This window comes from Dictyostelium purpureum (genome assembly GCF_000190715.1).
Source record: "Dictyostelium purpureum unplaced genomic scaffold DICPUscaffold_613, whole genome shotgun sequence".
Classification (NCBI taxonomy): Eukaryota; Evosea; class Eumycetozoa; order Dictyosteliales; family Dictyosteliaceae; genus Dictyostelium; species Dictyostelium purpureum.
This window is the reverse complement of record NW_003519947.1, coordinates 1-11,589: the sequence shown is the minus strand read 5'-3', so window position 1 is coordinate 11,589 and position 11,589 is coordinate 1. Positions and strand designations below refer to the sequence as shown.

At 22.8% G+C, this 11,589-nt stretch overlaps 5 protein-coding genes across 5 annotated transcripts; 2 read left to right on the top strand and 3 right to left on the bottom strand.

Annotated features, from left to right (window-relative positions):
• Positions 1-828: 828 nt before the first annotated feature.
• DICPUDRAFT_159756 (uncharacterized protein) lies at positions 829-3,591 on the top strand (the record flags this gene model as incomplete). Its single annotated transcript, XM_003294670.1, has 1 exon — positions 829-3,591. The coding sequence occupies one exon, from the start codon at positions 829-831 to the stop codon at positions 3,589-3,591; it is 2,763 nt and encodes a 920-aa protein (XP_003294718.1).
• A 791-nt stretch (positions 3,592-4,382) lies between these two features.
• DICPUDRAFT_85167 (uncharacterized protein) lies at positions 4,383-5,466 on the top strand (the record flags this gene model as incomplete). Its single annotated transcript, XM_003294669.1, has 2 exons — positions 4,383-4,514; positions 4,597-5,466. The coding sequence occupies 2 exons, from the start codon at positions 4,383-4,385 to the stop codon at positions 5,464-5,466; spliced, it is 1,002 nt and encodes a 333-aa protein (XP_003294717.1).
• A 228-nt stretch (positions 5,467-5,694) lies between these two features.
• Positions 5,695-5,991, bottom strand: DICPUDRAFT_159754 (uncharacterized protein; the record flags this gene model as incomplete). The annotated part of the gene is made up of 2 exons (XM_003294668.1): positions 5,695-5,900; positions 5,982-5,991. The coding sequence occupies 2 exons, from the start codon at positions 5,989-5,991 to the stop codon at positions 5,695-5,697; spliced, it is 216 nt and encodes a 71-aa protein (XP_003294716.1).
• An 896-nt stretch (positions 5,992-6,887) lies between these two features.
• DICPUDRAFT_43840 (uncharacterized protein) lies at positions 6,888-8,667 on the bottom strand (the record flags this gene model as incomplete). Its single annotated transcript, XM_003294667.1, has 5 exons — positions 6,888-7,050; positions 7,185-7,584; positions 7,659-8,235; positions 8,308-8,553; positions 8,611-8,667. 5 exons carry the CDS (start codon positions 8,665-8,667, stop codon positions 6,888-6,890), a joined length of 1,443 nt encoding a protein of 480 aa, XP_003294715.1.
• Positions 8,668-9,376: 709 nt separating this feature from the next.
• On the bottom strand, positions 9,377-9,643 carry DICPUDRAFT_159752 (uncharacterized protein; the record flags this gene model as incomplete). Its single annotated transcript, XM_003294666.1, has 2 exons — positions 9,377-9,561; positions 9,634-9,643. The coding sequence occupies 2 exons, from the start codon at positions 9,641-9,643 to the stop codon at positions 9,377-9,379; spliced, it is 195 nt and encodes a 64-aa protein (XP_003294714.1).
• Between the last annotated feature and the right edge of the window lie 1,946 nt (positions 9,644-11,589).

Here is an 11,589-nt window from a genome sequence, read left to right as displayed (position 1 = left end):
TATCATTTTTCCATTTCAAAGGAATGGTATTACCATAATTATTATATTTTCTTTTTTGTGAATTTTTTTTTTAAAATTTTTTTTTTTTTCCATTTCATTGAAAGTTATAACCTTTATAATTATTTTTTTAAATTGTTTTTTTTTTTTTTATTTTTAAAAAAAATTATTTATATTTTTTTTTTTTGAATAAATTTTTTTATTTTTTTTTTATTTTTGGGAATTGGGACAGGTTTCATGTTTCAGGGTTCAAGTTTACATATTTTTTTAGTTTAGAAAATATATACCGCCGTAGGTTTTTTTTTATATTCGTAGTTCCGCCTACCCCATTGCCACTAAACATAAACCCTCATATACTTAATTGGGTTTAGTTTATACATTATATATACACCCTTACACTCCAACAAAATTCTTACATTCCTATACCCCAACACACTATTTCCTATTTAGATTTTTTTTTATAAAAATTATTAAATTTTATTATTTTTAAAATTATTTTTAAATTTTTTAAAAAAAAAAAAAGCAATAGAAATAAGAGTTTGTATTTATAATTATTATAATAATAATAATCATAATAATAAAAAAATAAATAATATTAAAGATAATTCTATCACATTTGATACTAATACAATTTTTTTTTATTTTATTTTTAATATTTTATATTATATAATATTAATTAAATATATTTTTTTTTTAATAGTATTTACTATTTTTTTAATTGTAAATTTTGTAAATAATTTTTTTTTTTTTTATAGAAATAATAATAAACCAATAAATGTACATTTTTTTTTTTTGTAAATTATAATATAACAATCAAAATAATATTTAAAAATGAGTGACACACCACCAAAAATTATAAGTAAATCAAAAGAAAATACAAATAATTTCGAAGACACAAGCAGTAATAGTAGTTATCATAGTAATAGTAATATCAGTAGCACAAATAGCAGTATTAATAATGAATGCCCATCCCCACCAAAAATATTAATAGATAATCAAGAGTTAATACCACAACCATATGGTGGTGGTAGCGGTTTATCGTCGTCAATTGATAATGAAATTAATCAAAATAATAATAACAATAATAATAATAACACTAATAACGTTAATAAATCTCCAACATTAGCATCGCCATTGCATGGAAAACAAAGAAGGTCATCATCACCATTGGCATTTATAGCATCAGCTTTTCATTCACCAAATAAAAAGAAAGGAAAGAAAAAAGAAAAGAAAGCTTTGAACGAATTAAATGAATTGTCACTGGAGGATAGTGGCAGCGATAAAGAAGAAAAAGAAAAAGATAAAGATAGAGAAAAAAGAGAAAAAAAAGAAAGAAAAGAAAAGGAAAAGGAAAAAGAAAAGGAAAAAGAAAAGGAAAAAGAAAAGGAAAAAGAAAAGGAAAAAGAAAAGGAAAAAGAAAGGGAAAAAGAAAAGGAAAAGGAAAAAGAAAAGGAAAAGCATCATCACCATCATCATTTACATCGTAATAGAAATATTGACTTATCAAAGGCAATTAATTTTGAAGAGGAAATATCTCCACCATCATCACCTAAAGATTCAACAAAAGAATTAAAAGAATCAAAAAAGAAAGAAAAGAAAAAAGATATAGATAATCAAGAAGGTTTATTAAAGAAATCAATTAGTAAAACATTTTATAAATCAGATGACAAACTCAACATTAATAATTTACCCCACACAATTATCACTCAAATATTGTATTATTTAATTCAAAACAAAGTTGATTTAGAGAAATCTGAAATTAGATTTGATAGATCACCAGAAGAACTTTCAACATCAATTGGTACATCATCAACAGGTTCTACAACTAGCAATAATAACAATAACAACAATAATAATAGTTTAACTTTTAGTGGTGAACAATCAACACCATTAACATCATCAACATCATCTAAAAAATTAAACCCAAATTTAGAATTAGAAAATATATCATTAGTTTGCAAATTATGGGGATGTAAAATTTCACCACAAGTATTCAATTTCTTTATTGTAAAATCACCAAAGCATTTGCGTTCATTAATATCTCTTAGTAGTCAAGGTCTTATCGCAGGAGGAAAAAAGTTTAAGTTTAATTATGTCGCAATGATTCTCGATAAATCTTCAACCTATCAAAAGTTTATGAATATAGTCAAACATACAATGCCAGATCGTGTTCCAGAGAAATTTTTAAAAGCAACCACCAAACCCATCTTATCAAATTCGTTCAGCAAAAATTTATTCACAGAGTTCTTTGAGGCATCCAAATATATGCAATATTTTAGATTTTATCAAAAATGGGTTTCACCAGAGAATTTCAATGCAATTGCAAATTGTTTACGTTTAAATAATACCATCACCCATTTATCGTTCCGTCATAGTAATTTAGAGGATAGTTCAATCGAATCAGTTATCTCTGCTTTATCAGACAACACTACAATAGAGAATATAGATTTCCGTGGTAATAAGTTGGCTGATGCATCTGCAATTAAATTGGCTCAAGTTCTTTTAAACAATAAATCATTAAAGATCATCGATTTGTTTTACAATAACATTGGTCCAGAAGGTGGCGCCGCTCTTTGTAAAGCTCTTAAAACAAATAAGACCTTAGAGAAACTTTATATACGTTGGAATCATATCTCTGGTAGTAGCGCTGTGTGTTTGGGTGACTCACTTTCGAAAAATTCATCTTTAAAATGCATTCATTTGGATCGTATCGATGATCAGTCTGGTGCGGTATTGTTTGAGGCCATTGGTAACTCTACAACATCAGTTTTATCAGAAATTAATTTATCAGATTGTGCTTTAAAAAGTGGTACCGCTAGTGCATTGGGTAAAACTTTATCAAAGAAAAACAGTACATTGCTAGATTTAAACTTTAAAAACAATCAGTTTGGTAACTGTATTGTTTCAATTGCAAGTGCATTACAAATTAATAATACCTTGACCAAATTAAATCTTTCAGATAACCGTATTAGTGATCAATTTGGTGGATGGGAGTTGGCAGAGGCATTCTCACACAATAGTTCCATCACTTCATTATCATTGTCAACAAATCAATTGGGTAACCGTTTTGCTGAGGGTATTGCACGTGCACTTACAAATGGTTGTGTCAAATCAAGTTTAAAACTTTTAGATATCTCTGGTAATCAAATTGATTACGAAGGTGCTAGATATATTGCTGAGGCTCTTAGAGATAATAAAACCTTAAAACTTTTAAATTTAAATCAAAACAAACTATCACCTCAATTTGGAACATTAATAGCAGAGTCTTTAAAATCAAATCAAACTTTGATTCATTTAGAACTCTCTTATACAGGTTTAGGTGACAAAGGCTCTTTACCAATAGCAAATTTATTAAAAAATAATGGTACCCATTTAGTTCGTCTCAACTTGAATGAAAACCAAATTACCGATCCTACAGGCCATGTTTTTGCCGAAGCTCTTTTATCCAATAGTTATATTCAAGTTTTAGATCTCAGTTTTAATCAATTCTCTTATCGTGTCAAAGAATCTTTTGAACGTTCAATGAAATCAAATCTTTCAATTACAAATTTATCTTTCTCATCTGTACCATTAAAATGGAAATTTCAATTATAAATTTTAATTTATTAAATTTAAATTAAAATTTTATAGTTTAATAAAAATAAAAAAAAAGTAATAAACTATTTATTAAAAAACAAGGTAAAAATATTAGTAGTTTTATACATAATAAAACAGTAGCAAATAATTATATTAAAAAAATACTTGAACAAAGTGCAAAAAGTAATAATTAGGATAGAATGCCACAAAAAAGTTATTTAAATATATAAAAAAAATATAATGTGGGAATTTTTTATATGGCAAATTTTTTTTTTTTAAATTAGCAAATTTATTTCATTGCAATAACAAATATGGTAAATTACATTGGCAATGAAATAGTTGCTTTGATTTTATGAATCAAAGTTTATAAATATTTTATAATTTTTTTTAGAAACATTGGTCAACATGAGAAATGAAATGGTGGTAGGGCAGATCACAAGGTGTGCAGTTTTTTTTTTTCACAAAGCTCTCATAGGTTTTTTGATTAAGTTAAATCTAAGCTTAAAATTTTTTTAAAAATGCATGGCAATCAAATAGATTGAAAATAAATATTTTAATTTGTTTTAAATATTATTTGATACTAAAAATTATAATAGCAACCAGTTTTTTTTTTACAATTAATAAATTTAATGATTTATTGAAAAATACTCATTTTTTTGGAAAATTTTTTTTTTAATTTTTTTTATTTTTATTTTTAAATATTTTTTAATTTTTTTTTTAATTTTTTTTGTTTTTTTATTTTTAAAATAGATTTTTTTTTTTAAACAAATAATAATAATAATTATTTATAAATTATAACGATTAATATAATGTTGGGACCAGCTGATATAGCTTTAATCGTTTTAGCAGGCTTTGTTGGGTTAATTCTTTTAATTTTTATATATAATTTATTTTCAATTATTATAGTCGAAAAAGGAACATGTGTTATTGTAGAAAGATGTGTATGTTAAATAATAAAGAATTAAATCGTTAAATATAATAAATAATAATAGTTATATTAACATATTTTTATTATTCAAATAGGGTAAATTTCATAAAAAGCTCGATTATGGAATACATATTTTGGGTCCTTTAGATAAAATTAAACCATTATTATGGAGATATACAACAACATATTATGATTCAAATATTTATTCAACAGGTAAACATAATTTTAAAGTAGAACAAAAGTTAATAGAGCGTATAGACACAAGAGAGTCTTTAATGGATTTCCCATTGCAATCAATTATTACAAGAGACAATGTAAAGATTAAAGTTCATCCAATGTTAATTTATCGTATTGTGGATCCAATCAGAGCAGTTTATGAAGTTTATGATTTAGCTTTATGTGTCGAAAAATTAATTCAAACCACTTTACGTTCAATTATTGGTGATATGGGTTTGGATGATACATTGGCATCAAGAGAAGAAATTAATAAAACATTAAGTTTAAAGATTAGCCACATCTTTTTGAATTGGGGTTTTAAATTAGAAAAAGTAGAAATTTTAGAAATTTTACCATCACCAACTATTCAAGAAGCCATGCACAAACAAATCTCAGCAGAAAGAGTACGTAGAGCCACCATTATTGCTGCAGAAGGTTTCCGTGAGCAAACAAAAACTGAAGCAGAAGGTGATTGCCAAGCTCAAATTTCAATTTCAAAAGGTAAACAACAAGTTCTTATTATTTCTGCCAGAGCTCAAGCTGAATCTAAAATTATTCAAGCCCAAGCAGAGGCAGAATCTATTAAAATCATTGGTGATGCTCTCAAAGAATATAACATTGAACCAACTCAATTTATTATTGGTATGAAATACATCAACACTATCAAAGATATGGCTAAAAAATCAAAACAAGTTTTATTGGGTTTACCATATAGTTCCCAAATCATGGGATCCGCTAAAAAACTATAATAATAACAACAATAATATTGTTTTTTTTTTTATTTTTTAATAAAGTAAATAATTTTGTAAATTTGTATAGTAACATTTTAATTTTTTAAAATTTTAAATATTTTATTTCGAACTTAAACTTTTTATTTATTTTATTTATTTCTATTTACAATATGTACAAGTTTGTTTTTAAAGATACTTCCAAAGACCTTTTTTTCATTTTTTTTTATTTGTTTTTCTTTAGGTTAATTAAAATAAGAAACATGGACGTGTAAATATTAAGGTTTTTGGAGTTATATTTTTGTTTTTAATATAAGATTTAACTGAAACGGATGTACTGTTATTTGTGGAAATTAATGGTGATGTATTATTGTTTCCTTCCATTACATTATCATCAACACTATTGACACTATTGATTGATGATATATTATTGAGGTATGATTTAGTTAATGATTCTATAATAAAAATAAAATTTTAAAGTAAATTAATATATTGATGTCATTTAAATATTATTTTATATTTTGTGTTTTACTTACGGAATAACATTTTATTTTAATAAAGTTATAGAAAACTATTATATTTTTTAATTAATTTTTATTTAATTTGATGTTTTTTTTGTTGTTTAAATATTTTAAAAAAAAGATTGGTCTGTTTTAGGGTTAAAAAAATAAATAATTAAATAAAATAAAAAATGGTAGAAATGAAATTATTTCCCAATAAGGATCTATCAAAATATTGTCATTTTTTCCCACCTTTTTTTTTTTATTTAATTTTTTATATAATTTAAACTAATCTATTTATTTTTGATGAAGAGGTGTTTAATTTATACGCCTTTTTGTATTATTCGAGAATTATGTTTTAGTATATTCGAATATATTAAAAATAAAATTAAATAAAAAGATAATGGTGAAATTATATTGTTTTTTTTATGTTTAATTTATTAATATAAAAAAAAAATCCACATAAACCACTTTAAATTTTTTCTATAACACTCACTATTTTTAACTAATATTAATTTTATTATCAGATTAAATAGTTATCTTGTGGGATTTAAAATATTTTTTATTCCTTTAAATTTTTATCAATTAAATAAAACCAATTTTGTTAATTATCATAATTAAATAAAACCAACAACAACACTATAATATGAATAGAGGAACAACATCAATAATAGTTGTAAATGGATGTTGGTGATTTTATTTTTCCTTATTTTTCAAAACCATCAATATACACAAAATAAAACTTCGTATTTTAAATATTAATAATTTTAAAAGAGAAATAAATCTTTTAAAACCTAGTGTATTTTTTATTTATATATGTATTTTGTTTTATATACAAAATAATTTATTATTATAATACAGTATACAAATAGTATTTTATTATAATTTTTTATTATTATTATTATTACACTTAGATTTGTTATACCCCTAATATTTTATTATCTACCTTAATTCCAAATTAATTTTATATGGTGATTTTGGTTTTAGTGTTAATCCATAAACTTCTTCCTCATCAATTTTATTTCCATCTATTGATTTTAATCTAAAGTTTAATAATATATTTGATAAACAAATGAATATTTCATCTTGGGCAAACTGGCTCCCACTATAAATAATTATTTAAAAAATATAATGTATTGTATTAATATAGTTTACAAAGTTTTTTTTAATAATATTATAAAAACATCTTTTTATAATAAAAAGTAAAAGTGGTAAAAATAATATATTTTCTATACATACACACAAGAACGTGGACCTATCGAAAATGGAATGAATGCTTGGTTGGTATCTCCTAAAAATCTTGATGGATCAAATGTCTCTGGATTACTATAATAATCTTTGTTCATTGCCAAAGCATGAAAATTTACCAATATCTGGGAGTTTTTTGGAATAAAATATTCACCAATCATACAGTCTTCTGAACATTTTCTGGGTAGCCCAAATGCGGTAACCATCTTTAATCTAAGTGTTTCCTTAATAACTGCATTGGTGTAGATTAAGGAACTTCTATCTGAAAGTAAAACTTTATTTCTTTTGCCCAAATGATGTTTGATTTCACTATATGCTTTATCTTGTATTTCTGGTCTATTTGTTAACATTAATAGCATATACTCTAATGCAGTTGCTGAAGTTTCAACCCCTATTTTAAAAAATAATTTTTTTTAAATTCATGAATTAAATTTTTTTTTTAAATTATATAATTGAAATATTTACCTGCAAATAAAAAGTCTCCGCATGTTGTTATTATTGAAAATCTATCCTCTTCGGTATCAACACCATATTCTTTAATTAAAACATCCAACAAATCTCTTGTATTGTCTGGATTATAGGTTTCTATATGTTCATTTAATCTAACTTTAACAAAATTTAAAATTTTATCAAAGTCCTTTTCGGTATATTTTAAATAAAGTGAATAAAATGGTTGTCCTATATCCAAAGAATCAAAAAGATTTCCTCCTCCCATTAGTTTAAATAACCTTTCCATTGGGTCTATTATTTGTTTTACTTTGTCATGGCTCTCTTTTTCATCTGTTAAAACTTCGTCAAAAATATATTTAAACATTGCGCATGTGGTAAACTTTGTTAAATTATATCTAGGGTCAAAACTCTCACCAGATGAATTCATTCTTTTCATAACGGTAACTATTCGGTCAATTTCCTCATTCAATAATTCATATACATGCTTTATATTTGTTTTTTTCATTGCCCTAGAAACTATATCCCTATTTCTTACCCAATATTCACCATTGCTTGTGGTAGTTCCGTGGTATAATGACCCATGTTTTGTAAGCTAATTAAAATAAAATAATTTAAATTAATAGGTTTTTTTAAAATATATTATTGATTTTTAAATAATAAATACAGGTGTTTCTAATCTGTCTTGAAATATATCGGCATTCTTTACAAACATCTCTCTAACCAACAAAGGATCAGATACAACAACAGTATAAATATCACCAAAATAGACTCTAAAAATATTTCCATATTTTTTAACCATATTTGTTAAATCTCTGTGTGGTAGTCTCGAAATTTGATGAAAATTACCAATGATTGGTAAAGGAAATGGACCTTTCAGTTCACTCTCATGGACCCTTTTGTATTTTTTATACTAAAACAAAGAATTAATAAAACTAATAAAATAGTTTTTTCTTTTAAAATATCTTACACCACTATAAAAACAATAAAATGTAAAAAGAGAAACTACAACAGATAAAATCGCCATTTTTTTATTTATTTTTTTATTACAATTATTATTTATTTTTAAAAATAATTTCTTTTATTTGTAATTTTTTTTTGTTTTATATTTTTATTTTTTTATTTTATTTTTTGTTATTTTATTTATTTTTATTTTTATTTTAAAACAGTTTCATTATCAGCTAAAAAAAGAACCTAGCAAAGTTATAAATTATAGGGGCAGTTTTAGTGGTTAAAAAAAATGATTTATATCTTTTTTTTTTTATAAAAAACAATCAAAAAAATCTGGGGGTAAAAAAAATTAAAGAGATCCATGTGTGAGATTATGGGGTGAAATTATTAAGTATTTTAACACAACTAAAGACTACTCTATTTTTAGCATCAATAAATAAAATAACAAAAAACTAATTTTTTTATAAAAAAATTAATTTAAACAAACATTAGTATTTTTTTTATAATTATAAAAAAAAAAAGAAAAGAACAGTGTGAAATCAATATTTTATATTTTTTTTTAAATAAAATTGATTGATTCTCTAATTTTGTAACATTGTTTTAATAATTGAAAAAAAAAATAAAAAAAATAAAAAAAAGTAAAAAAAAAAAAAGTAAAAAAAAAGAAAAGGAAAAAAAATAGTTTTTTAAAAAAGTAAAAAAAAAGAAAAAAAAGATAATACTTTATTTACAAAAATTCGATGTTATTTTATTTACAATATATAATAATGAACTAGTTTAAATCGTTAGAAAAAGAAATAGGGTTTGGTAAATCTGATTGTAGTACTTTTAAAGCTTGATCTAACTAGAATACCATTAAACTCATTGGTTGTAACCACATTATGACTCTGATCCATTATCAATGGGACAACTGCAGGATATATACTATTTTCTTCTTTGATATTGTTAAATTTTATAGTTTTTAATGATTCTAAATTAATGAAAAAAAGTAAAAGGTTAGTGTGTGTTAAATTTCTAAAATTTGAAAAGGTTTAAAACTTACTGAATAACATTTTTATTTCTATATATTTAAAGAGTTTGTTTTAAATATTTCTATATTGATTTAGGGTGTTTTATAAATAATTGATTTGATTTATTTTTTCAAAAAGAATTGTCTATTTATAGTAATATTTTTTAAATTATTAAAAATCAAAATAAAAAAAGTAATTAAAAAGAAATAAAAAAAATATGTAGGAGGGTGACAAATGACTTTATTTCTATAAATAGTCAAATGTCATTCAATGTAGGGGTGTATAAAGTGGAAATACACACAAGGAGTGTGTTTATATATAATTATAATTTTAAATTTTAAATTTTATATATATTAGATTTATCTTTTAAAAATTTTAATCATAATGTGGATCTATTTTATTTCTAAACCCTTTTCAAAACTCAAAGAGTTTGCACATATATTCATAACAATATCCCTATTATTTAGGATTTTTTATTTTCTTTTATATTCTACTCTTTTTTTTTCTTTTAAAAAATTATTTTAAAACAATTATAAAAAGATAATACTACATTTTTTTTTTAATGAATTTAAAATTGTAAATCAAAAATGGTCCTATACATTTTTTTTATTAATAAAATGAATATTGGTTGCAAATTTTGGTTATTTATTTAAATTAAACCATTTCTTGAAAGATTGAAACATAATTATAATAATCTAAAAAAAAATTAAAAAAGAAAAAAAAATTATTTAAAAAACTATGAGATATAAATAAATAATTAAATAAATGAATAAATTTTTATCAAACAAGTTAGTATAAGAGAATTTTTAAATAATTTTTTTGGGTTTGTGAAAATCAGTTATTTTTTTGGGGTTTGTGACAATCAGTTTTTTTTTGGGGGTTTGTGGCGATTAGTTTTTTTTTTTTTTTTTTTTCTCCCCACTTAAGTTATCAAATAATTTTTTTGTGTGTTAAAATAAGACTTTTATTATATATGATCATGCAAGGTAATAAGATAAATAGACCCAGATCCAAATTATTTTTTATTTTTTTTAGAAAATGCCCCAAAAAAAAAAATAAAAAAAAAAATAAAAAAAAAAAATTATTTTAAAAAAAAAAGGCACAAAGAAATTTAACTTCCTCCCCAAATATTTTTTTGGTCTGAAAGTTAATTGATTTTTTTTGGTACTGCCTTCTGTTTGATACAGTTAAAAAAAAAAAAAAATTAAAAAAAAATAAAATTATAAGAATAAAAAGATTTATCACCAAATTAAATGAATCGTTTGTGTAATGTTGCCACCTTAATATGAAATTTTTTTTTTTTATTTTCGGAAACATAAACAAAAATAATTTTTGATCTAAATTTGAAATGTTAAAGGTATTTATTTTTTTTTTAAATGTTTTTGACAACTTTAACACTTTCTATTCAGCAATTTTTTTATTTTAATTTTTATTTTAATTTTACTCTTTATTTTATATTTTATTTTATATTTTACCATTTTTTTTTTTTTTATTTTTTTTTTTTATTTTTTATTTTTTATTTTTTATTTAAACAAGTAATAATTATTAAATGTGTATTATTAAATAAATAACAAACAAACTTTTGAAAGAAAAAGAAATTTTCCCTTTTTTTATATATTATAAAATAAAATATTTTTAGTGATAAAAAAAAAAATAATTAAATAATAAAAAAATGTCAAATGTAACAAATAAAACAATAATTTTATTATTTATAATTCTAATTGGTATTACATCAATTTTCATGTTGGTTTCAGTTAATACAATATCAAAAGAAAGTTATAATTATAATTATAAAAAAAAATTAATTGTTGAAAATAATGATAAAAGCAATGAAGATAATAGTTTTACAGGGAGTTCTTTCAGCCATCTAAAAAAATCATTTGGTCGTGGAACGAAAGCCCGGCACGCCGCCCCTTCATCGATCTGATCAAGCGGGCGTTGGCGGCCTCTTCTTCCCGGGGAGCGGTGACGACTCGCCCACGCTCCGC